Genomic DNA, 27504 nt, shown 5'->3' on the forward strand with positions numbered 1-27504 from the left:
CACTGCGGCCTGGTTTCTTTACAGAAACCCCTCCACTTCCTGACATGACGCGATGAGCGCCGCAGGACAGTGCAGGGAACTGCGCTTCACTAGAGCAGCTGCCACTCACCGCGCCACACCCCGCGCCCCGCCCCGCCCCGCCCCGCCCCGGCCACACCCGCCACGCCCCACGCCCCGCCCTGCCACGCCCCGCGCCGCGCCCCGCCCCGTCCTGCGCTGCGCCCCGCCCCTGCGCCCCCACCCTGCCACGCCCTGCCCCACCCCAGGCCGCGCCCCGCCCACGCCCCGCCCACGCCCCGCCCCGCCCCCCGCCCCATGCCCCGCCCTGCCACGCCCACGCCCCGGCCACGCCCCACGCCGCACCTTCCACGTGGTATACAGCACTTCAGGCAACACTGCAGTCACGGAACAGTGTTGCTATGTTACGTGACGTTACGTGTGAGGCTCCCTGGCATACCTGATACCTCGCCGATCACACACAGCGCACGTCGCGTCACCAGCCACACCACGTGGCTTTATGCGCAACATTACCCCCTCCTCGCCTCCCCCGCAGGGCTGCACCTTCACCAGGGCCGAATCTCTGTTCGGTCAAACCTCAGCATGCCCCGGCCCGCACAGAGCCTGGCGCGGCTGAACCACACTGGTACCGACCAATGACCCCTAAGTGGGGGGCTGGCCTCGACTGAAGGCATCTCCTGGAAACGCCTGGGCCCTCAGAGACAACGGGGCTCAGCATCCTCCGCGTGGACACCCTGAAGCTATGCCAGCCCCTCCCCACACCCTGGTTCCGCACCCACGCTGGCTCACGGGCACGCTGGAGTAATGTAGAAATCTGAGTTTAGGGGCTGTGACTTGACACTCAAGCCGCAGGTGCCCTTCCCTCTCCATGCATGACAGGGACACATGAGACAAAAACCAAGATGCCAGGTTTCAAGCAGCCAACCTCACTCCCCGAGAGAGCAGCAAAATAGTGACAGGCCACTGTCACAAGCGCATGGCCTCGAGTCTAAAAAGAGACTTCATTCCATTCCATTCATATCGTTCTTGAGTTCCAACAAATCCACTCCTGAAAGTATTATTTCCCAGTACTGGGATGAATTGCCACTCATGGAACAATTAGTGCATATCTCGGTAAAACACTGATGCCTGTTTTGGTCTTAAGCATATTCCATAACCTCTTGGACTGAGGAAGGAGGGGCATGAAGCCAGTCCACGCAGCGAGGGGGCCCGTGGCCGCTCGGGGGCAGAGACTTCAGACTGGAGTCTGCTGCCCGCTGCCGGGGCCCGCTCGGGTGCTCTGCCGGACGGGGAGACTGCCCGGTGGGCCGGTCCCCCCCACCCGAGCGCCACCCCCACAGTGGAATGAAGCCTGGGAGCAGGCTCAGTCTCCACAGGCAGACCTGTCAGATTTACAGGGACTGGTACGACTGTGCGAGGAATTCTTCTTTAACAGATAGCTCTTGTCCCCAAAATCATCGTGCTAAGTTGCTTCAGTCTTGTCCGACTCTCTGTAACCCCATGGGCTGTAGCCTGCCAGGCTCCTCTGTCCATGGGCTTCTCCAGGCAAAAATACTGGAGTGGGCTGCCATGTCCTCCTCCAAGGAGTACCCTAACCCAGGGATCGAACCCACGTCTCATGTCTCTTGCATTGGCAGGTGGGATGTGCGCCACTGACGCCAACTGGGAGGCCCCCAAATCATTACTGTGAACAAATAAGCGTTACTAAGGGCACCAAGATCCACTGCAAGGAAAAGCCAACAGCAACCGGGATCAAGACGACCCAGGGTTTGTTCCACTAAAGGGGCATATTTTTATGCCTGTTTACTGTCAGTGGATAGAGAAACTTTAAGTTAACAGACGCAACATGACCTCAACTGCCAGGAACTCTCTCAGTCACCCAGGACACGCACTGCACTGCACCCTGGGAGGAAGCGTCGACCCTGTTAAAGGAGTTTATATGCTTAGCGATGTACAGGACCAGTGAAGGCTGGCTGAAACAGTCACCCTGTGCTACATCCGGGCATCCTGTGCCCAGCGCAGCGCGCGCAGAAACAGCCTTACCTGCCGCCTTCGCCGCGGCCGCCGCGGTCACGTTCTGGGCATTGGCGCGCACCCTGAAGGTCACCGCTGGCCCCTCGACCCTGGAAGAGACCGTTTAGGAGGTGTCAGGACTGCTTGGCACACCCCACACACCCCAGGGCCACCGTGGGTCCCAGGGGCTCTTCCCACAGGCTCTGCTACTCTAAAAATACATGTGGCAGGGCTCTTACAGAAAAATTCAAATCAACCCCAGTAAACCAACAGCAACCAGCGGACACTCCTGCATGGAAAGAGAAAATTGTTATGGAAACAGGTTTTAATAGTCAGTTCCCCAGGGAGCCACAGGAGCCAAGAACAGATGGGAAAGAGAAGCATTTTTAAAATTCTCTTGAAAACTTATTGAAATCTTTAAGAACTACTCAGTATAAAAATAACTGGCAGGGGACTGCTGGCCAGGAGTTATCAAAACTGTTCAAAGCATTTTAGATACTTTGTTGAACATGACTTTGAAAAGTGCCTCTGTTTTTAAACAACTGATCCGTCTGAGGTGGGCGGGAGGCTGTTTCCATCAGGATGCCCCAAGCCCCGCATCTCCTGGCCCGTCACCCCCTGGACACCCCCCAGGGGCTCGTGTCCCAGGAGCGGGAGCCGAGCTGGCGGCCCTTCCCACCAGGAGGGCCCATAGGACAGCTGCTCTTCCTGGTGACCAGTGAGGTGACATTTCTACTCTAACCTACATCTGGAGAGTCCCGGGTAAGTAGGGACCCCCAAACCTACCCTTCCCTTGGGTGCTGAGAGTGTTCTCCGAAGATCTAGTGGACGCTCCTAGTTCCCAAAAGACAGAGCATGCCGTTCATTCACCTGTTCCCACCTGCAGCACCACGGCCCGCCCTCCTTCCTTCCTTCCAGGGTACCACGTGCAAGTTCCTGGGACGTGCACACACGTGGTCCTGGGATGCTGCACACGTGACCTTAGGACACACACACAGTGACCCTGGGACCGCCCAGCGGAAAGCCCAGCATGCTGTGAAGGGAGGTTCCGCGTCTCTGACCGCCCAGCCCCACGTGGCCGAGCTCTGCCCTGGTGCCAGTGAAGGAAAGATCACCGGCCGTGCCAGGCAGATCCGACCTCCCGGCTGGCCTCGGCCTGAGTTCAGGGCTCTCTCCCCAGCACCTGCTCTTTCAGCACGTGGAGTCTTTGCACAGAGATCTCTGCATGTCCGTGTCCCAGGTCACCACCTGTCACCCCGTTGAGCCTTTTAGGCTCCGAGGCCTTCTGCGGCTCAGGTGTAAAACGGGAGGTGGTTCAAGTCGCCAGGGAGACAATATGGGGGCAAATAAGCACAGACCCCGCAGCGGGAAACTGAAGCAAGATTTCGAGGACCCTCCCTCTCCCAGGGGTCCTCACGGGGAGGGAGGGGCACGGGTGCGGGGTGGGGGGCGGGACCCCTGCAGGAAGAAGCCTCGGGCCTGTCCGGTGCTGAATGCCCACTCTGTCTTCAGGAACGGCCCTCCCGCCACGCAGGACACCATGCGGACGGCAGACCGCACGCTGCTGGCCTGCTGCAGACTCGGGGAACGGTCAGGCTGAGACAGCGCCGGCCGCCTGGGCTGGCCTTGGGCTCAGCTGAAGGCCCCGGGCTGGGGATCCAGCGCGCGCAGACGGCCTCCAATCCGCCTGCCCGGCGAGAGCCTAGAGCAGCGCATCCATCGGCACCACCAACAGCCGGGACTCGATTATAAAACCATAAGCTCGGTGGCCGGGCATCTGCCGGCGTAATTGCAGCGGCATGCCGATGCCGTCTTAATGGCCTCTAATGATGTAGTAAGATATAATGGAATTTACTTGACAGCTACAGAGCCATTAACAAAACATATTAAGCATAACTAGTCCTTCCACAGAAACACACAAAGCCCTGGAAGAGCGCTCCGAGCGGCGCCCTCCGCGCCTCTCCAGGAGCCACGATCTGCCGTGCCAGTGACGCGACGCAGAGACCCCCTGCGGCCGTGCAGTCGTCCCCTCCAGGCCCCCGCCCGGGTCACCCCTGCAGGTGCTGTGGACCCGCACGTGCTGTGTCCTGGGGGCGACATACAGGACTCGTTGGGATGCCACACACACCCCACACACGTGCAGCATTAAAGACCCAGAGGTGCCGGCCCCACATCAACTGGGCAGGACCCGGGCTCCCGAGGCACAGACGTGCGGGCTGGCTTGGGGCTCCCGGGCAGGGCGAGGCCTCGGGGTAGGACTCGGTCACAGGAGCTGTGGCCAAGACTGACAGAGGCTGAAAGAGGGCGGTGGCGTCGTTGTGGCCCCCAGGGGCTGCCGGAGGCCCGCGATCACCGAGCAAGAAAGAGACCCCAGCAAGTGATACTTACGAAAGAGCTGAGCTGATAACCATGGGGGCGGGAAAGCCCCCAGTACCCCCAGACTTGGAGGTGGTAGTCTAGGAAGGGCTGAGCCAAGGAGTGAGGAGCAGAGCGAGGTGAGGGGCCGGAGAGGAGGCACCAGGTCAAAACATGTCTCCTTCAAGTCCCAGGCCCGCCGCGCCCCTCCCACCGGAGCCCCCGGGCCCCGCCCCTCCCACCAGAAGCCCTGGGCCCCAGTGCATTTCCGACAGCCCCTCACGCTCCCAGCCTCAGGGTTCCATCAGAAAACAGGGGTGGGCCCCAGACCCACACACCTGTCACGTGCCAGCCCTGGACTCCGTGCCACCAGCTCTTTCTAAAACCCAGCCCACTGAGGGCGAGATGGGCTGGGGCACTTGGGGACTTCAGGGCCCACTCTTTGGGTGTGCACACCGCAGGTGCCAGCCCCAGGCCCTGGCTCACCTGCCATGGGGCCGCCCCCACCTTCCAGGGCCCGAGTGGCTCCCCAGGCCCTGGCACACCTGCGGTGGACCCGCCCCGCCGTCCAGAGCCCGCAGGGGTTCCAGGTCAGCGGGGCCCTCTCAGGATTGCTGTCCTGCTGACACTCGGGTTTCAGCTGCGCTTACAGAGCTAACCGGACCCCCTGGATGCCCCCCCCTGTTCCTCCAGCACCAGCCTCTGTGACACAGTGAACGCTCCCCACGGGGAACTGCTGGAGGGATGCTCAGAAGGAGGAGCCGCCCGAGCCCCACCCGCACTCACTCAACGTCCGTGAAGACACCCGCCGGCACCTCCAGGAGCCGCGCCACGCCCTCCAGCGCCTGCGTGCCCTCGTCCAGGCTCAGGGAGCTGTGGGGAGACGGCAGGGTTACCGGGCAGGGTTCTCACTGAGAGGAACAGGGCCCCACAACCCCCCTGCCCCCTCACTGCAAGGAACGGGGCCCCTGGGCCCCACCCCCCCCCCCACTGTGAGGAATGGGGATCCCGGACCCCACCCCCCACTCGAGGAACGGGGCCCCGCCCCCTGGGACTCCGCACCCCCACCCCGCGCTGATCCAAGAGCCGTCCCGAATGTATTTCCATTATTCGGCCTGGGGTCGGGCAGAGGGCAGCTGGGAGCACCTATCTCCCCAGCCGGGATGAATCACCGCACTTTAAACCAGTGAGAGGAGCGACAGGGTGCGAATGGGGGTGTTGGGGAGCGAGATGGGCCCAGGGAGCATTAGGTTGGTCCCTCTGCGATGGGGGCTTCCCCCCACCCCCGCCATCCTGTTTCCTGAGACAGTGAGTAGCCCTCAGAGCTGGGAACCCATGCATCAAGGATGGATGAGACCCCAAACCAGGCAGACACTCTCTCCACAGGCTTTTATGTCCCCAGGTCTTAAAATCAGAGTTTTAAAAGCCGTGCCTCTGCATGTGCGGCCACCCTGCAGTCCTCCCACCCGCTGGCCTGGGGGCAGAACCACAGCTGCAGCCAGGCCCTGTGGTGGGGCTGAGCCCAGAAGGCGGCAACTGAGGAGAGCCACAGACACACCAGGTGTGCACACATACCCCTGCAGACACAGATATCCCCGGTGTGCACACACACCCCTGCAGACACAGACACTCCCCGGGTGTGCACACACACCCCTGCAGACACAGACACTCCCCGGGTGTGCACACACACCCCTGCAGACACAGACACTCCCCGGGTGTGCACACACACCCCTGCGGACACAGACATCCCCGGGTGTGCACACACACCCCTGTGGACACAGACACTCCCTGGGTGTGCCACACACCCCTGTGGACACAGACACTCCCTGGGTGTGCCACACACCCTGCAGACACAGACATTCCTTGGGTGTGTGTCACACACACCCCTGCGGACAGACACTCCCTGGGTGTGCCACATACCCTGCAGACATAGATACGCTCCGTGTGTGCACACACACCCCTGCAGACACAGACACACCCCTGTGGACACAGACACTCCCCGGGTGTGCACACACATGCCTGCAGACACAGACACTCCCCAGGTGTGCACACACACCCTTGCAGAAAGACACTCCCAAGGTGTGCAGATACACACACCCCTGTAGACAAGGACATTCCCCAGGTGTGCACACAGAGATACACCCCTGGAGACACTCCCAAGGTGCGCACACACACACCCCTGTAGACAAGGACACTCCCCAGGTATGCAAAAACAGACACGACCCTGCAGACACTCCCAAGGTGTGCACACATACCCCTGAGGACATGGCCACTCCCCAGGTGTCCACACACACGCCTTTGGACACAGACACTCCCCAGGAGCTGCAGGGGACACCTCAGCCCTTCCTGCTGCGCTATCAGGGCAGGCAGGGCAAATGGCTCGTGACAACGGCGGCTCCATTCTTGTTCAAGTCAGACAGACGAGAGGCTGTCGACTGTACTTAAACACAGCACGCAATTATTTCTCTTTTGTTTTTAAACTACGTGGCCATCAGCTGTCACTTATGGTCTGAACTTCCTTAGAAAGCAGTTGTAGTTAATCTCAAAAGTCACTGGATGGACACTTGTAATTTCCTGGGCCCGACTGTGACACCTGGCTCCAGGTCTCCTGGATGCCTGCCGCCTGGAAGAGAGACGGCACCCTTCTAGCAGCCAGAGGTCGGAGGTCAGAGGTCTGAGCGGCAGTGGCGGCGGGTGCTCCGCCTGCCGCGCCGCCGTCAGGGCAGGAAGGGTCACCGTCAAGAGCTGGCCGGGCCTCCCCTCTAAGGCACTTCCTTCCTGAGACAGCCTGCTCTTTAAGCGAGGCGTGTGCTGGGGAGCCTTTAAATCAGCAAAACGGGGAAAGGGCCCCGTAATCCCGGACAGGAAGCATGCCAAGAGGCTGCCACACCCCATTCTCATGGCAGCCGCCCCACCCCTGCACAGCCTAGGTCACCACTGGGTCAAAATGAGAAAATCCAAGTCTGTCCCGGGAGCATTGAGGCCATTCTCCAAACCAAAACTAGGGACCATGACCTGAGGGTCAGAAACATTCAGTTCAGTCGCTCGGTAGTGTCCGACTCTGCGACCCCATGGATTGCAGCACGCCAGGCCTCCCTGTCCATCACCAACTCCCAGAGTTTACTCAAACTCATGTCCATGGAGTCGGTGATGCCACCCAACCATCTTATCCTCTGCCGTCCCCTTCTCCTCCTGCCTTCAGTCTTTCCCAGCATCAGAGTCTTTTCAGAAACATTAAGACCAGGCAGAACTTAAAGGCAACTCTCCGCCCTCAACCGCAAGAGATTCTATGGAAATTATCTCATTCATTGCTCACAAGAAACCTGGAAGGAAGAGCCTGTATTAACCTCCCTTGAAAGAGGCGGAAACTGACTCCAGAAATTAAAATTCAGCGCCGAAGATCACACTACGAGTAAATCCTCAAAGAAAGACACAAACTGAAAAGGTGAAGTGCAACCTGGGGTGGCAGCTTCGCGACTGTGGGGTAGGCGCGCACCCTGACCGCACACCTCACCCAACCACACCCTCAGCCGACCAAGCCTCGCCGTGACCACGCCCTCACCCTGACCACGCCCTCACCCGACCGCGCCTCACCCTGACCACGTCTCACTCGACCACGCCCTCACCCTGACCACGCCCCCAGCCCAAGGCTCCCGCACCCAGACCGCTGCACCCCAAGCAGAGAACAGGCTTCTGCTCCCGCAGTCCCTCAGGCCTGCTTTTCCTAGCGTCACTGCCTCTTCTGAGACAGATGAGATCCACCTCCAAACGGGCTGCCACTCCCGCCCACAGACGTCCACCTCGGGGGTGCTTCGTCCCAGAGCGGGCGGGGCTTCGGCTGCTTCACTTCCCAACTGTGAGCATGTCACGGTTTATTAAAAAACTGTCCAAAGGTCGGGAACTAACTGAGTGATGGATCACAAAAAACGGAAACGAGTCGACCTCGATACCAAGGTTTTTGCTGAGATGATACTTGAAATCAGTCAGTAAAATGAGCCTTTCATGGGATTCACCAATTGTTCTATAAGAATTATGATGTTTATCTTTTAAAATCATCTTCCAAGGTAGCTAACATTTTTGTTAAGCCACAGGAATTCTCTCTAGTGCAGACGAGTGATGCTTCTGACGAGGACAGGGATGCCGGCGGAGGCCACCATGATAATTCAGAATTCCAGCTCCAGGGTGCACCACCTTCCTTTCCTGAAGAAGTCTAACAAAGATCCCAGCCGTTGCCTTCTCCAACAACCATCAACTCTTCAGAGGTTAAAAAAAAAAAAAGGAAGAAAAAAACTGCTGTTTTCCAACATCATTTTTTAACACCAAGATGAGACTGTGCTTCTCAACATAAATATATTCAAAATTTTAGTAAATATGTTCTCCATAGGACATTTGAATAAACATATTTTCCACAAATATAGTCTCCATAACAACTGTACTCTCCAGGGGAAAGAAATCTGCCAAATGCTTAATACAAGTCTAAGCACAAAATGTCTTAGAGTCACCTTTATAAAAAGTGCATGGAAATTAAAAACATAAAAGGGAGTAATGTAAAAATGTAAAGCTTTTGTATGCATTCAGAGTTAAGTTGCTATCAACCTAAACAGACCTGTAACTATAAGATGCTTTACGTAAGCCTCATGGTAACCACAGAGCCGACGAAGTCAACAGTAGCGCAGTCTTAGAAAGCTTTCAGCCTTTCCCCATTGAGTGTGGTGCTACCTGTGGGTTTGTGGTATGCAGCCCTTGCTGTGTTGAGGATGCTCCCTCTACGCCTGCTTTGTTAGGAGTTTGTACCACTAACGGAAATTGAACTTTTTCTTCTTGAGAGGGTCACTCACCTGCTTCCATGACACAATGCGATCAAGACACACCGTGTGTCCCAGACTGTGGAGCGTGTGTGGGGGACTGCCCCTCCCCAGCCTTCTCCTGGCTACAAAGGGTCACATGGGGCCTTTGTACACTTCCGCACCCACCTGTGCCTCCCAACCCCAAGGGGGCCCGTCCAGCATCGGAAGCTTGAAACCGACCCTGATGTGATCATGGGCCAGCATTTCCAGTGGAACACTTGCCATCTCAGGACACAGCTTTTTCCTTTTCCCTCTGGCTTCATTATTCATTTGCAGACTTACTACTATTTTGACAACAAAGAAAATCTCATCTTTTCATGTTTTCTCTCTTTCCTACTCCTTTGTATGTAGAAGTAGAATTTAAACTTCTTAACTTTGACAGATTTAGTCTCAGCCCATTTATAACACAGACGACACTTCGCAAAAAATCCATTGCAGGGGTGAGGGAGTGAGGGCCCGTGGAGATTACCGTGGACTCTCAGGGCACCACTGAAGATGAAAAGCTAAACTTCCCCGATGATTATGGAAATCCAACAGCAAAGCCGATGGCTGGGTAGATACAGATGTGGATATGGATGTAGGTGACACAGAGGTAGGCGTGTGTACACGCAAGTGTGGGTGCAGATAGAGATGATGCAGACGTGTGTGCAGACATACAGGTGTGTGTGCAGACATACAGACGTGTGTGTAGACATACAGACGTGTGTGCAGAACATACAGACGTGTGTGCAGACATACAGACGTGTGTGCAGACATACAGGTGTGCGTGCAGAACATACAGGTGTGTACAAACATACAGATGTGTGTGTGGACATACAGGTGTGCGTGTAAACATACGTGTGTGTGCACAAGCAGGTGTGCATGTGGACATACAGGTGGGGTGTAGACGCAGGCGTGTCGGCACAGACAGGTCAGTGCTGCAGATACACAGGTTCAGGCGATACAGACTAAGTGGCCGACACAGATGCGGGTGAGCAGATGCAGGCGCCAGCGCAGGCGCGCTGGAGACGCACAGATCCAGGTGCGCGTGTCTGCTGCGGCCTCCTTTCTGCCACCATGTCAGCTCAGCGAGAAGAGAACAGGGTTTCCACTTCACCAGAACCTTCTAGGAGCCTGCTTCGCCTCACGCTTCCAGGCTGAGCTGCAGCGTCGCCAGCAGGAGTCAGCCTGGGGACCACGCACAGAGAGAGGGTGAGGCCAGGCTCAGGCCCAGCTGGCGGGCCGGGCCAGGCTTCCTTCCCCTGCCCACCCACCCCAATGACAGACCTTTGCTGCAGCAGAAGGATCCAATGGGGGCAGGGGGCTCACGGTCAGAGACCACAAGAGCCCCTAATACCATCATTCCTCCTGGCACCTGCTGGCAGCCAGATGCAGCCACGCTGACCTGGAAGGTTGGGGCCCAAGGGACACTGGCGTGGCTGCACTTTGATGGCATTCTCTCACTTTCCGGCCCGCCATGGTTAGAGCCCAGGCAACGTGAAATACCCTCCAGTTCTGCCTAGAATTCCAGCCGACAGCAGCCTGCAAGGCCCAGCCCAGCTCTGGATCCCTCCGAACATGAGCCCGCGGCTCCTGGCCACTGCAGAGCAAAGAGCCACCGACCAGGGGCCACCTCCTCTGCCTCCCAGGCCACCCAGCAGACACACAGGTTCTGGACACAGACATGGGAACTGGCTACGTGCGTGATGATAGTAAGGGATCTGGGCTCCTTCCCAGGTGTGGTGTGGCATCACGTGTGCTGGAAAGAAAGAATCCTGCTATTTTAGAGACACTTCACGGCACGCCTCTAAGACACCGTCGCTGGGATTTGTGCCAGAGCAGCAGGAGAGCGGGAACTGGGTGGGGTGACTGGCCAGGCCTCTGGGCCTAGGTCAGCATCCTGCTCGTGTGCACTTCAACTCTGCGCGAAGAAGAGGAACACAAACCTGCTCCCCCATCCAGCCTGTCGGACAGGGGCTCGTGGCTCCGTCCCATTCCCGGGGCTCCCGAGTCCTTGAGCCCAGGCTGTGGGGACGCCTCCCAGGCCCCCGGACTGCAGCCACAGGAGGGCTGCTGGGCTCACAGGGTCCAGCCTCGGTTTCCTCGTCCACAAGCCACTCGAGGTGGGCAGCACCTCTGCACAGGCTTCCAGCTGCAGGTTCACTTCCCCGAACTCAGGCTCCACAGCTGGGATGGCCCCTGTGCAGGATTGGGGGCCCCGCGGGACTCGCTGGCCGGTGCCCCAGCACCTGCGTTGCTGCCGTCCAGGATCGGGGGCCTCAGCGCTTGCGTCACCACTGTGACTGCGGGCTCTTCTCTGTTTTACCACACACTGTCCACCGTGGCCTTCTGCAGTCAGCCTGACTTGAAATAACTCTCAAATAAATCACCCTGGAAGGACCAGGGATGGCTACCTTGCCCCTCACACACCTTGAATCCACCCAGTTTGTGACAAGTGTGAAAATGCAAACGGGGAGGATCAGACTCCTGCCTGCCCACCAGGAAATGTATGAGTGAGGGCAAGGCAGGCAGTGAGGTCAGCTGCGTGGTCCCCGTGAACCTCAGAGAGAATGCCAAGCTGCCCACCACGCTCCTTCTCCTTTTGTGAAAAACCAAACATACAAAGTCCTTTTCTATTAAAAAAAAAATAGAATGGTGTTGGATTCTTGTCAGTTAATAGCTGATCCATTAAGGCTTAAGCTGAGACCTGGTGAAATCCCACCCCAGAGAACCTCAAATCCCCACTAATCTGAAAACAGAGGGGAGACTCTGTGTGTCTGTGAGCATCCCACTTGGGGCAGACTGAGTTACGGACACAGAGCTCTTGTCTGCACCACAGACCTTCCACTTGGCAGAAGAAGCCAAGATAAAACAGTGGTCTTTTACTTTGCCAGTGCTCAGAGCAGGTCAGTGCTCAGGCCCAGAGGTGCGGCCGAGGGGATGGACTTGGGATGCAGAGAAGAGACCCTCTGACAGCGGCCCCCTCTTACACGAAAGTCAGCGAGAGCAACCGGCGAGCCCGACGCGAGGGTCTCCCTGCGTCCAGGTGCCGGCCACTCGCGCTGGACGTCCTGTGATGCGGAGGATGCTCAGCCTGGAAGGTCCCACCCTGAAGCCACCGTCCTCTGTCCTCCATGGCTCACACAGACTCAGAGTCCTCCCGAGGTCAGAACCCTCTCCAGCACTTTCCCGACTCACACTCGTGCCCCAGACAGGAGCAACCCCACACCCGTGCTGGGACCAGTCCTCCAGCATCAGGACACGCTGGCGGGAGGAAAAGCACTCAGAGCCGCAGAGTGGGGGTCCCACCAGCGGCCGCACACACACGGCACACGGACACACAGGGACACACACACTACACACACGCACCCAAGTACACACACATGCATGTACCCACGCACACAGACACATGTACACACACACACACACAGATATAGACACAGAAACATGCACACGACACACACACACACAGGGACACACACACAGGGACACACACGCGTACCCATGTACACACGTACTCACACACAAACACAGACACAGACACGGAAACATGCACACGACACACACACACGGGGACACACACACAGGGACACACACACGCATACCCACGTACACACACACGTACTCACACACACACACACAGACACAGAAACATGCACACGACACACAAACACAGGGACACACACGCGTACCCACACACACACACACAGACATGGAAACATGCATATGACACACACGGACACACACAGCACACACACATATGCTTCCACATACACACAGAAACACATACGAAATACAGACATGGAAACATGCACACAACATGCAGACACAGGGACACACACACAGCGCACACACACGCGCGGCAGCAGTGTTTGCCATGAAATGGGAAACCCCCAGCACAGGTCCCCCTGGGCAGCAGGAAGGGTCTGACTCGACAGCTGGAGCTGTGCCCTCGGCAGGACCACTGTCCAAGCCCCGTGCGTCTGTGTCACATGGGATTCTGACACACGCGGCGGGAGCTAACAGTTCTGAGCAAAGAAAGTGGAGGCAGAGAGAGCGCGGTCTCCGTCTGGAGGTGACGAGGCCAGAACGGGCAGGCGCGTCTTCAGAAAAGGCCTGAGAGATGCCAGCCCAACACAGATAAGACCGGCACCTTCCGCTCCGTTTGGCTCTGGCGCGGGCTGGGTTTGCAGCGTGCAGTGTAGCGAGAGCAAACATGCATGGAGGCAAGAGCACAGAGGCCACGGCGGGGTCAGGAGAGGGAGAGGGTCCCAGCTCCAACCCAGCCCCTTCCACGGGGGCCAGCACGGAAGCAGGCTCGCCCCCGAGCCAATGTGCACTATGGCGCAAAATCAGCGACGAGGTGGGGCCGTGTGCACACCTGCACACACACCTGCACACACACCTGCACACACCAGCACATGGACACACACCTGGACACCCCTCAACACGCACCTGCACATACCTGCACACACCAGCACATGGACACACACCTGCACACGCCTCAACACACACCTGTACACACCCCTGCACACACCACCACATGGACACGCACCTGCACACCCCTCAACACACACCTGTACACACCCCTGCACACACCACCACATGGACACGCACCTGCACACCCCTCAACACACACCTGTACACACCCCTGCACACACCACCACATGGACACGCATCTGCACACCCCTCAACACACACCTGTACACACCCCTGCACACACCACCACATGGACACGCACCTGCACACCCCTCAACACACACCTGTACACACCCCTGCACACACCACCACATGGACACGCACCTGCACACCCCTCAACACACACCTGTACACACCCCTGCACACACCACCACATGGACACGCACCTGCACACCCCTCAACACACACCTGTACACACACCTGCACACACACACGCCTGTGCACGCAGACAGACATGCTTCCCCTTGGACACACTGCCTCCGTCCCTTGAAGAAAGCACAGTTACAAACCACGGCGTCCATGTCAGGCTCATCGGTGATGGGGCTGAGGACGGGCCCGACCCCGCTGCTCAGCGGGCATGCAATGCTGCACCGTGTCCCGTGTCAGGCTCCCGTCAGATTAAGGTGAGGACAGGACATCAGTGCCCTGAGGCGTGTCTTTCCCCTGAAGGGTGACACATACCCTGGGATGCGGTCGGTGTAAAGCTTCTGGAACTTCCTGGGTGTGGAGCCAGCATTCAGCACAGCCCCCATCCTGCCCGCTGCCCTGGGCACCCCAGGCCCACCCAGCCTGCTGGGCTTCCAGCCCCACAGGCGCCCCTCACTCTGAGCTACAGCGGGGCGTGGGGACAGGGCCAGGGAGCCGCAGGGCTTTGTCCGGGCTGGTTAGTGGAGGACTGACCTCAAGCTCGGGGTCCCCGCCCAGAACACGGGTCCGGGGGACAGGCTGACTGCCGACCATTCTCCCGCACTGCAGGAGCAGGGCCGCCTCCAGGTGAGCATGGAAAAGCGAGGGCATGTCCCTGGCCTGCAGCGCCAGATCGTGCCCACAAGAGATGGAACCGCCCACTCACTCATTTTCCATCACGATGTAGCCATACTCCTCCTCAGGGGCCTGGACTTGCAGCCGCAGGTCTGGGCCGGGGGGTTCCTGTGCGCCAGCCCCGAGGTGCAGGTCCTCCTGGGGGGCCGTGCCCAGCCCGGGCCTCTCCTGCAGCGGCCTCTGCAGCAGCTCCTTGGAGTAGGTCTGGCTCCGCACGTTCTCCACGCCCGCACGCTCCTCCTCCGAAGACAGCGAGGCCTCGGCGTCATCCCCTTTCTTGCTCTCCGTCTTGAAGGGCTCGGTGAGACGGGGGGCTGCAGGCAGGAATGGAGACCGAGGGCCCTGCAGGAAGTCCCCCAGTTGGACGCCCAGACGGTTCACCTGGCAGAAAGGAAATCAGCATGGGAACGTGCCCTGAGCGGCAGACAGACTGTCCATTTTGGATGCTCAGGGCATGGGGTGCTGGTGTATGTGGGCCTGGGGCCCACAGTGGGCAGAATTAGGGTCTGGCCATGTGCATCTCGTCTGGAGACCCCAAGCTCCGCTGGCCTAGTCCCCTACGACTGGAATTAGGAACCGTGTCCCCAGGCCCCACACCTCCCTCCACGTTGTGTTTCTGATGGACATTTGGAACAATCGTCAGTGTTTCCTTCCCCACTGGTGCTCAGGCACGGAGCTAGGATCCGCTAACACGACCTGCGGAGAAGCGCTCCCACACGGTCTTCCTTCCCACCCACAGAACAGAGTGTCTACAGCTACAGCGCTGCCCTTGCCTGTGAACAGATTTCCTGCGTCCATGAGACGACGACAGGCCAGCAAAGGCTCTTCAGCAGGAGGACAGGCCCCTCAGTGGGTAGGTGTTGCCCACGTCCAGCCTTTCCCAGACCCTCCTGACCAGCACTGCCGTGAAAACCTGGGCATGATGGAAGCCCCACCACCCCCTGTCTACCAGGAGCTGCCCTGCTGGGGACCTGAGTTTTTATTTACTTAATTTTAGTGGATTCGAGTCCACACAGCCCTGTGTGCCTGGCGGCTGCCACGTGGACAGCACAGGTCTGAAGGATCCAGGGGTGCTGATGTCCATTAAAGGGACCCCGGTGACCGGTACACACGGGGCGGCCTTGACGGCACAAGGCGGGCGTGCGGTGCTGTCGCGCGATGTGACCCCCCATCTCCCTGGGTGACGAAGTTCTAAGGGATATTAATGTGCTGCCTGTATTGACCATTTTCCATACTCCTACAATGGACATACATTAGCATCTAATCTGAAAACAGACAACAGTGTATATTAAAATACATACAATTTTGTGTGTACTCTTCTTGATCTCTCTCAATTTTGAGATTATGAGGGGTTTTCTTTTCCCTGAAAGAGTTTTCCTATTTCCCCTATGTTCCTGAAGTACGGATGAGAAGGCAGGCGACACAGCTCGCGCTGCAGGGGCCTGAGCTCGCGGGCGGGCCTCACCTCCTGGTAGAGTCCCCCGTCGCTGTCTTGCAGTCTGCTCTCTGTGGAAGACACAGCACGAGGTCACCACACGCCGGGGGGGACGCCAGGGTCCTTCTGCGGTGTGAGGACCACTGCCCGACGCCCTGACAGGCCAGGGACGGTGTGCCCTCCGTAAGCTCCATGGCACAAGGGTGGCCGCTGAGGGGCTGCAACACCAGGTCCAGAGAGCCACGCTGCTCCTTCATGTCCGCTCAGAGCGGGGGGAGCCGCTGGGCCAGGGCAGAGAGCAGTCACAGGAGGGGCGCGGAGTGCGGGCCCAGTCATGTCGGCTCAAGGCGCCTTCAGCTGCATTACTTCTCTGCCGTGGCCGTTTCTCCAAAGACACAGCAGCAGCTGTGCATGGCTCCTCGGGCAGCCGGCCCCGAGAACCCCCAGCCCAGCACAGGGACCGTCGCCCGAGACCACCTCCTCCAGACAGCGATGGGCATCCTCTCCTGCACCAGCCAAGCCCATCCCCCGACCAGAGGGGGCCCTGCACCCTCTCCGGCTCCTCCTAGGGCCCACTGTGTGCCCGGCACCGCCCAGGGGTCAGGGTCACTGCCTGACCCTGGGAACAGACCAGAGAGGGAGACGAGCCTGCCGGGTGAGCCCTCCACGCCCAAGGGCCGGGCCGCTGTCTGTGTGTGTGAGTGAGCGTGAGTGTGGGAGTCTGCGTGCGTGTGCGTGAGCTGCCGGGTGTTTGTGTGTGTGTCTGTGTGTGTGCTGGGGGCGAGGGAGGGAGTGTCTGCGCGTGCATGTATGCGAGTGTGAGACTGGGTGAGTGTGTGCGTCTGTGTGAGTGTACCTGTGTGTGAGTGTGCAATGTGGGTTGTGAGTGTGTGTACGGTGAGTGAGTGTGAGTGTGTGACCGTATGTGGGTGAGTGTCTGCGTGTGCATATGGTGGGTGAGTGTCTGAGTGTGTGACACGGCATGTGGGTTTGTGTGTGTGATGTGGATTGTGTGAGTGTGTGAGAAGGGTGTGTGTATGTTATGGTATGAAGGTCTCTGCGTTCTCGCTGGAGCCCCTCGGAGGCGGGTGTGAGCCTCGTACAGACCCTCTCACTTGACCACTGGAGTCTCTGACCCTAACTCTCACTCACAAACCCCACACAAAGCGCTTCCACCAGCCCTGCCCCTGCACGGAGGCGCCTCCCCTCCCTCGCCAGAGCGCAGCCCACCCTCCAACATGCCTGCCCTGCAAGCTCAGCCCGTTAGGAGAGCGTCCAGAGGCAGGGTCACATGGACCAAAGTCGTCACTGCAGACCCATCTCCCAGCAGCAAGCAGGCAGAACCGTGCGGCGAGCCTGTGGCCTGGGTGCACGCACGTGTGAGCTCACCTGGCACGCGGTCTCTGTGCAGGGCGGCCCCCGCACCGTTCGCCTCCGCTCCGCGTCCACCGCTCCTCCCGGCCGCGCCCGGCACCCCAGCCATGCCCCCACTTGGCATTGCGCTCGCAAGGGCACGGGCCACCTCGTCCACGTCCAGGGCACTCAGACCCTCCACACCGGCCGGGCGCTTCCGCAGGTCCTTCAGCAGTGTCTGAACACGAGCTTCTAGACAGACACGCAAAAGGGAGACACACGAAAGCAAGGGCATCATTAGGAGGAGGAGGTGAAGCCGGCCGAGGAGCAGGCGGGGGGACGGCGCACACAGTTCTGGAGCAGGAACCCCCGAGCGGAAGTGCTGCGGGGGCAGAGCAGGGCGTCTGAAGCCTAGAGCTCCCTGGACAGGCCGCCCGCAGACTGATGGGGAACAAGGACCAGTGAGTCTGTGGGCAGACCTCGGGAAGGACCGGGATCGGCAGGACAGAGAGAACCCTGGCACACAGGCACGGCATCGGGTAGCAGAGGTGAGACAGGACCTGAGAGGGAGGGGCAGAGGAAGGGAAACCCCACAGACCCCCAGGACCAGCGACCAGCACCAACCCCACACACCCCCAGGATCAGCACCAACCCCACAGACCCCCAGGACCAGCACCAACCCCACACACCCCCAGGACCAGCACCAACCCCACAGACCCCCAGGACCAGCACCAACCTCACACACCCCCAGGACCAGCACCAACCCACACACCCCCAGGGCCAGCACCAACCCACACACCCCCAGGGCCAGCACCAACCCCACATACCCCCAGGGCCAGCGACCAGCATCAAGTCCGAGGCTCAAGGCCCTCGGTCAGCTCCAGGAAGAGGAACAAAGAGCAGCACACGGCCAGGCTCCCCCGAGAAAACCAGGCGGACAAGACATTACACCGCCCGGGGGCCAGGACACGCCCCTGCCCTGGAAGCAGGACACACGTGACAGGATGCACACGCACCCACGTGTAACTGACACACGTGACGGGATGCACACACATGCGTAACTGACACACGTGATGGGACACACACACGTAACTGTGACACACGTGACAGGATGCACACTTACACATGCATAACTGTGACACATGTGACGGATGCACACGCACACACGCGTAACTGTGACACACGTGATGGGACGGGCACACACGTAACTGACACACGTGACATGATGCACAGTTACACACTAGGCCATTTATACATGAGGGACACATTTGAACCACTGAGAGGGAACGTGTCTAAATTCAGAAGTCTAGTCACCCAGCGAAAATATTCTTCAAATGCCAGAGTGGAAGAAAGACATTCATTTTCGCATTATTGAAAAAGAGACAGGTCCCAGCCCCCTGGGCCGCCAGCCCTTCTGATTGCCCCAGCCCAGCAGCCGGGGCCACCCTCTGCCCCAGAGTACCTCTCACCTGCCAGACCTGCGCCCCGAACCCTGCCTGCCTCACCTACCTCCTGCAAAACCACCGCAAGGCCCCGCCGCAGCTCCCTGCCTCCACCCCACCAGCATCTGCCTCTAGGGAAGCCATCTTTCCATCAGAACGCTCTCCCGACCTGCTGGTCTCACCAGGCCGGGACAGTAATAAAACCTGCGCTTCGAGACAGCTCCCCCTGGAGGGAAGTGAGCTGGAAGCCTTCCCGGTGCTGCTGCCCCAGAGGCCACGCCCCAGAGCCTGGGGAGGCCCTGCGCCCGCACCCCTCCCCAACAGCCCTACCTGCAGCCCCACAGACGCCCCTCAAACGTTCAGGGACCCAACACTTGCTCAGAAATAACTTCCAGCGGTGAACTCGGGGAAACACTTCCCATTTCCCCACAAACACTGTAAAATACAGAAAAGCGTGCCTGACACAGCGCGCGGGGGCTCCAGGCGCGCACTACCCCTCCCAGCGCGCACAGCACGGCCAGGGTTCCCGCTCTCCTGGACTGACGAAGGGCCCGTGCTATTTACAGACGAGAGAAACTAAGGCCCAGTGAAAGGCGAGAACAACGCTCAGCGGTTTCTTAAGCCTCCTACCTCACAAACACGCCACCCTTCACTGTCCGGTCACAGACAGGGTGAAGAGGGGAGGAGACACACTGCCTGGGGTCAGAGGACAGGACAGGCCCCTCAGGCGCCATCCTCCAGGGGCCAGAGCACGCAAGACCCACCACGGCATCCTGGACACTGACCCCGGCGGGAAATGGATCAGTGCACGAATGAGAGGTCTTGACAAGTATGGGATCCAACGTGTGTTTCTGCTGGACGCAAACTTAGCCAGGAAAGGCGGCCCAGGATGACGCTCTATTGCTGAGCCCCGGGGCTCACCCGGGATCTGCTCCAGGTCTCCACTGCGCCACCCGAGCCACAGGGTGGCATCCATGCTAGTGAGGGTACAAAAGGCAGACCCCCGCTCCAACTGCGCCCCGCCCCAACTGTACCCCACGAGGACGTCTCATGACCCAGGTAAGCCCCCGAGCTGTGCTGATGGCCGGCCTCAAGGCCAACCCAGGTCTCCCGCACTGCACGTGGACTTCTTTACCGTCTGAGCCACCAGGGAAGGTCCTGGTGCTGACGAGGCTGCGGAAATGATAACCCGGAGTTGGAGGCTGGGGCAGTGGGAAGGGCAGATGCTCAGACAGTTACTGTCAGAGAAAAGCTCACAGAGACCCGGGGAGGGGGTCCTGAGCCAGGGACCACCCGGAGGACACGCTCTGCGGGCACAGGAGATGAGCGCAAAGCCCTGAGCAGTGCGGCTGGAAGGACAGAGGATGGCCAGAGGGCGCCGGAGCAGCGAAGCGGCGGCACAGGGTGGGGGCTCACAGGCTCGCAGACTGCAACAAGCCCCCAGGATTCTGCTGAGTGGGACGAGAAGCCCCTGCTGGGTTTGAGTAGTGAGCCGTCAACTGATTCACAACGTCATGAGGCCTGCAGGCTTGAGATAGGGCAGAGCAGGGCGGCCACACGGGGCTCCCGCAGGAACCCGGCAGGATGGCGTGGGGCAGGCGGAGCCACTGGGTGTCCACACGGGCTTCTACGGCAGGGCTGGGCGCGATGGACATGGGTGCAGGGGTCGGCGCTGAGCCCAGCAGACAGTGACCAACGGCGAGGCTGGAGCTTATGAGGTCAGCTCCCAAAGTCTGGGAACCTTGGGCCCTCAACAGCTCCTCAAAGCATCCCATCGACTGGTGGTATGTTTTATGCAATCCACGCAGGGCAAGTGAGACCACAAATCCTAGAAGACCCACCACAGACGAGGGCCACGATCGTGTGAGGCTACAGAGTGCTCTGCAGAGACCCTTCCAGTCTCGGGCCCTGCCTGTGTAGACGAGGCAGGGATTCCCACTGGAAGGGGTTACAGAGAAAACGAAATCAAGCTGCAGACTGTCGGCCATATCCAACAAGCAGAGCGAAGGGGGGAGCTGTGCCCTCCTCCAACGACCTGTCCTGATGTCTAACAGCTCGGGACACCCTCCCGAGGCCACCGCGCGTCTTCCCTCTGGTGTCCCTCCGCTCTCGTCTCCTTATCTGAGGGAAGCACAGCACGAGAAAGCTCGTGCTCACTGAGTTAAAGACGAGTGAACAGGACGGGCCTCCCACGGCTTCTGTGACACAGTGAGAAGCACCCGCCTTCAAAGCGGAATGATAACAGACCGCTAACACTGTCTCTTCCCACACAAAAGGGAGACTTTTCAGATCATGAGTGAAAGGCAACCAGGAAGCCTTAGGAGTGCAGTGCGAGATGCTCAGGGGCTGGCCATTTCGGAGGAGAGTGGGCAACGCGAGTTAGGGATCACCCACCACGGGAGCGCTGCCACCCACGTTGAGTCAGCACAGAGGTGTCCGCTGTCGGCCTCTGAAGATGAGTGGGGCGAGGAGGCCCTCTTTAAAGAGTGCAGCCGGCCCCGTGGCCCGAGGAGGAACCGCAGCGCGGTCAAACGCCACCCGCGTCAAAGCGGAGCTCTGTTCTGTCAGCTGCGCCGTGTAATTCCAAGTTCCGGCCGGCTTTTAATGACATTTTAAGTAGCTTTCAGTGTGCCAAGTGGGCTCTAGTGGAGCAATTACATGAAATGTCAGGACATAAGATACGGGGGCCTGGAGCAGGAGGCCGGCTCCCTGCACAGCTGCCACGGGCCCGACCCCCGGGAAGCAACGTCTGAACAGGGCCCCCGGCACGCGCTGCAGCTCCAGAGAAGACACAGCGGCGAGCAGCCAGCCTCACCAGAAAGCCACTGCCACAGAGGGTGCGACTTGGGCAGACAGATCCTACTCCCAAGTGCCTCTGTCAGCAAGTGTTCATGAGAGTACACCATTCAGGCAGGTCCACACACACACGGCATCACCACCACCATCACCACCACCATCACCATCATTACCATCACCACCACCAGGATAACCATGACCATCACCACCACCACCACCTTCATCACCACCATCCACATCACCACCACCATTATCACCATAAAGACTATCGCCCTCACAATCACCACCACCACCACCACCATCATCAGGAGGAATTTCCTGGGTTCCTTTTGTTTAGAAAGTATACAATTCATATAATTGCTAGAGTCCATCTCCGGTATTCTGCAAAGGGTTTAGACAAATTCCGCGAGAGATTATTACTCTCTCCTGACCTCGCCTGGGCCTCCACCCAGGAGATCCGGGCATAACTGTCACACGTTGGCTTCCTGTCTGTTTCCACTGAAAGCAGCACAAGCAGGCTGTGTTTTCCTCCCGACCTGGGGCCTGTGGCGTCCCAGCCAGGCGGCATGCATCACTCAGGACGCATGGAAAGCCCGCAGCCGGGACAGAGCACCCAGGACCCACGCAGGCCACGGAGTTCATACTCACAGACTGCAGGCACCAATCTCTATCACACATAAGAGTCACAGCACAAAAAATCAAACCAGCTTCGGCCTTGCTCACGCGATTCACTTGGTAGTGAGGCTGGAAGTCTAAGTGTTGCTAAGGGATGGTTGGTTTAGATTCACGTGAGGCTGAACCCTCAGGGGAGCATCCTAGACACGTGCTGGGGGACAAATGCAGCCTGGAACAGGAAACGCCTTGGGAAGGGTTGCCCGGGACCAGCCCTGGAAACCTGTCTGTCAGCTCAGTGGGCTGAGCCCACAGGGCGCCTGGATCCCACTCACAGGATCCACTCTGGGTGTGAGAGCTGTGAACCCTCTCCGAGTGAAGGCTGGATGGCAGGTGGCCAGGCGTGCAGCTCCACTCTGCAGTTCCGCAGCTGAGAGCCACATCTGGACCAGAGCTGGCATGCATGCACCTCAGCTTTTACAGACAAAACGTGGACGGGGCAGTTTTCATCACCTAAGGGTGCCCAGGGTTCATGAGCCTCGCCTGAATTTTCACCTAGAGCTGGAGGAAGAGCAAGCCCCGGCAGATGAGCCAGAGGGACCGGGGGTGGGGGGTGGGGTGGGGGGGGGTGAGGAACAGTGGGCCGCGCCCCGGGAGGGCTGGGTTGGGGAGCAGCGGGCCAGGCCCCGGGAGGGCTGGGTTGGGGAGCAGCGGGCTGCACCCCGGGGGGGCTGGGCAGGGGAGCGGCGGGCCGCACCCCGGGTGGGCTGGCGGTGGGGGATGAGGCCTCGCAAACACGCCCAGGCACCAGAGGGCACAGCAGCGCGCACGGTGCTGACCCAGGGCGGCACGCTCAGAGGCAACCTGCTCTCTGCACATGGAGAACTCGGGGTCCCCCATAACCATTCACCACTTTCACAACTGGTTACAAGCACAGCAAACAGTCTTCAGAGGCTCTGGTTCCCGTGGAGAGCAGGGGACAGAGCCCGAGAGGAGCGCTCAGTGAGCCGCATTCCCGGCTGCCAACTGGGGCTCCGTCCTGAGCAGACGCAGGCCCGGCGGCTGCACCCCACCCCGCGTCCCGGCACGCACCCTTCCCGGGCTCCTACTGCATGCGGGGCTTTTAATGTCATGTGAATTCAAGCTTTTTCACAGGAACAAGGTGTAAATACTGAATAAACAAAGGAAGAGGGTCTCGTGTCTAAGTTTTTACCAAACACACATTCCCCACACACATGAAGTCTGCGGTCAGACTGACGTACTTGGGAGCAGGGATGGGTTCTCCTGAGCCATGCTGCCACGGATTGGACTCGACCGTCCTGCAGGAGGGGACCCGCCCTGAGTCACCCACACCTCTCATCTGTGCTTCAGCCCTCTGGGTGCCCAGCACAGCCACAGAGGAAGGGCACCCACTCACTGACCTTGAAGCACCTGCTGGAGGGACAAGATCACATGGGCTGCTCCCCAGGGACTGAGACACTGCAGGCACCAGCATGGAAATCTGCCACCTAAACCCTTAGCGCTGTGCTGAGGGTAGGGTCACCCTAGCACCTCCGGGGTCTCAGCCAGTCGGGCAATGATGCTGCCCACCAGTGTCCCATCATAACCCTGGCCCCAATGCAACATCCCCTGAGCCCTGGCTCTGGTGGCCAGTAGGGCTGCACCTCTGAGCCCCCAAGACACCTCTGACAAACAGCCGCTCCTTCAAGACTGGGGAGGTGGTTGATACATCTAATAACACAGAGAAACAGGCACAGAGAAATTAGGCAAAAAAATGAAGAGACAGAGGAATATGTTCCAATGAAAAAAACAAGACAAAACCTCTGAAAAAGAACTCAATGAAACAGATAAGCAACTCACCTGGAAGGGTGTGAAATAATAAAGACGCTCACTGAACCCGTGAGAAGAATGGATGAACACAACCAGAGATTGACGAAGGGATAGGAATTGTAAGAAAGTTCCAAATAGAAGCTATAACTGAACATAAAAACGTGCTGGAAGGGTTCAGCCGCAGACTAGATGAGGTAGAAACGAAATCAGCAGCTGGAAGACAAGCGGTGGAGCTCACCCAGACTGAGCAGCAAAATGAAAGAGAACGTGAAGACACCCTAAAGGGCCTTGGGACAAGATCCAGTGAAACAATGTCTTCTTTATGGGGACTCCAGAAGGATACGAGACAAAGGGCCAGAAAACTAGTGGGAGAAACAGAGATAAAAACTTCCCAAATCTGGGGAAGGAAACAGACATCCAGGCTGCCTGCCAGTGCAGGAGGCTCAGGAGACGTCAATTCAGTCCCTTGATTGGGAACATGCCCTGGAGAAGGAAATGGCAACCCAATCCAGGATTCTTGCCTGGAGAGTTCCATGGTCAGAGGAGCCTGCAGGGGCCCAGTCCACAGGATCGCAAAGAACTGGACATGATATGCAGGTCCTGATAGCACACAGAATTCTGGAGAAGATGAACCCAAAGAGACACAACAAAACATCAGTTCAGTTGCTAAGTGGTGTCTGACTCTTTGAGACCCCATGGACTACAGCACACCAGGCTTCCCTGTCTATCACAAACTCCCAGAGCTTACTCAAACTCATGTCCATTGAGTCGGTGATGCCATCTCATCCTCTGTTGTCCCCTTCTCTTCCGGCCTTCAGTCTCTCCCAGCGTCAGAGTCTTTTCCAAGAAGTCAGTTCTTTGCATCAGGTGGCCAAAGTATTGGAGCTTCAGCTTCAGCATCAGTCCTTCCAACAAATATTCAGGACTGATTTCCTTTAGGATGTACTGGTTGGATCTCCTTGGAGTCCAGGGGACTCTCAAGAGTCTTCTCCAACACCACAGTTCAAAAGCATCCATTCTTCTGCGCTCAGCTTCCTTTATAGTCCAACTCTCACATCCATACATGACCACTGGAAAAACCATAGCCTTGACTAGATGGATCTTTGTTGACAAAATAATGTCGCTGCTTTTTAATATGCTGCCTAGGTTGGTCATAGCTTTTCTTCCAAGGAGCAAGCGTCTTTTTAATTTGATGGCTGCAGTCACCATCTGCAGTGATTTTGGAGCCCAAGAAAATAAAGTCTCTCACTGTTTCCATTGTTTCCCCATCTATTTGCCATGAAGTGATGAGACCAGATGCCACGATCTTAGTTTTTTGAATGTTGAGCTTTAAGCCAGCTTTTTCACTCTCCTCTTTCACTTTCATCAAGAGGCTCTTTAGTTTTTGCTCACTTTCTGACGTAAGGGTGGTGTCATCTGCATATCTGAAGTTACTGAAATTTCTCCCAGCAGTCTTGATTCCATCTTGTGCTTCATCCAGCCGGGCATTTCTCATGATGTACCCTGTGTATAAGTTAAATAAGCAGGGTGACAATATACAGCCTTGACGTACTCCTTTCCCAATTTGGAACCAGTCCATTGTTCCATCATCTCCACTAACACCAAGACGTATTACAACTAAAACAGTAAAAGTTAAGGATAACGAGAGAATCTTAAAAGCAGCAAGAGAAAAACAACTTGTTGTATGTAAGAGAACCCCCATGAGGCTGTCAGCAGGTTTTTTAGCAGAAACTTCGCAGGCCAGAACAGAGAGGCATGACATGTTCAAAGTGCTGAAAGGAAACCACTTTCAACCAAGAATTCTCTAGCAGGCAAGGTTATCATTCCTTGCTCATGGATCAGAAGAATTAATATTGCTAAACTGTTCATACTACCCCAAGGGTTTTCCAAGGTGGCTTAGTGGTTAAAGAAACTGCCTGCCAATGCAGGAGGCTCAGGAGATGTCAATTCAATCCCGGGGACAGGAAGATCCCCTGGAGGAGGAAATGGCAACCCACTCCAGGATTCTTGCCTAGGGAATTCCATGGACAGGGGAGCCTCGGGCCCCAGTCCACAAGGTTGCAAAGAATCAGACATGACTGGCCACACATGCAGGCACAGCTGTAAAACAGCGAGGTATTGGCACAAAAGCAGACGCAGATCAATGGAGCAAAGCTGAGAGCTTGTACGGCCAGTTAATCTACAATAAAGGAGCTAAAAATATATAAGGGAGAAAAGACAGTCTCTTCAGTAAATGGTGTCAGGAAAGCTGAACAGCCACATGTAAAAGAATGAAACTATACTGCAACCTTACACCACACACAAATCTTAACTTCAAATGCATTAAAGACTTGAATCTAAGACCCGAAATCCTGAAAGTCCTAGACGAAAACACACACAGCGACTTCATGGCATCCTGGAGATACTTCCCTGGATCTGACACCAAAGGCAAGGGAAACGCATGCAGGAAACACACGAACAGAACAATGTCAGACTGAAAAGCTTCTACACAGCGAAGAACCAGTCAGTTCAGTCGCTCAGTCGTGTCCGACTCTTTGCGACCCCATGAATCGCAGCACGCCAGGCCTCCCTGTCCATCACCAACTCCTGGACTTCATTCAGACTTGCATCCATCGAGTCAGTGATGCCATCCAGCCATCTCATCCTCTGTCGTCCCCTTCTCCTCCTGCCCCCAATCCCTCCCAGCATCAGAGTCTTTTCCAATGAGTCAACTCTTCGTATGAGGTGGCCAAAGTACTGGAGTTTCAGCTTCAGCGTCATTCCTTCCAAAGAAATCCCAGGACTGATCTCCCTTAGGACAGACTGGTTGGATCTCCTGGCAGTCCAAGGTACTCTCAAGAGTCTTCTCCAACACCACAGTTCAAAAGCATCAATCTCCGGCACTCAGCTTTCTTCACAATCCAACTCTCGCATCCATACATGACCACTGGGAAAACCATAGCCTTGACTAGACAGACCTTAGTCTGCAAAGTAATGTCTCTGCTTTTGAATATGCTATCTAGGTTGGTCATAACTTTTCTTCCATGGAGTAAGCATCTTTTAATTTCATGGCCGCAGTCACCATCTGTAGTGATTTTGGAGCCCCCCAAAATAAAGTCTGACACTGTTTCCACTGTTTCCCCATCTATGTCCCATGAAGTGATGGGACCAGATGCCATGATCTTAGTTTTCTGAATGTTGAGCTTTAAGCCAACTTTTTCACCCTCCTCTTTCCCTTTCATCAAGAGGCTTTTTAGTTCCTCTTCACTTTCTGCCATAAGGGTGGTGTCATCTGCATATCTGAGGTGATTGATATTTCTCCCGG

The 27504-nt window shown here is 57.6% G+C and overlaps 1 protein-coding gene across 1 annotated transcript in view; it reads right to left on the minus strand.

Moving 5' to 3' along the window:
* Positions 1–27504, minus strand: part of PTPRN2 (protein tyrosine phosphatase receptor type N2) — a 624228-nt gene that overhangs the window by 367182 nt on the left and 229542 nt on the right. Inside the window, exons 7-11 of the mRNA XM_069587259.1 lie at positions 17557–17772; positions 16198–16238; positions 14764–15113; positions 5173–5259; positions 2062–2141 (exon numbers count right to left, since the gene is read on the minus strand). Coding sequence (XP_069443360.1) covers positions 2062–2141; positions 5173–5259; positions 14764–15113; positions 16198–16238; positions 17557–17772 — 774 coding nt within the window. The remainder of the gene's footprint in view (positions 1–2061; positions 2142–5172; positions 5260–14763; positions 15114–16197; positions 16239–17556; positions 17773–27504) is intronic.

The sequence above is a fragment of the Ovis canadensis genome, chromosome 4 (genome assembly GCF_042477335.2).
Source record: "Ovis canadensis isolate MfBH-ARS-UI-01 breed Bighorn chromosome 4, ARS-UI_OviCan_v2, whole genome shotgun sequence".
NCBI classification, from domain to species: domain Eukaryota; kingdom Metazoa; phylum Chordata; class Mammalia; order Artiodactyla; family Bovidae; genus Ovis; species Ovis canadensis.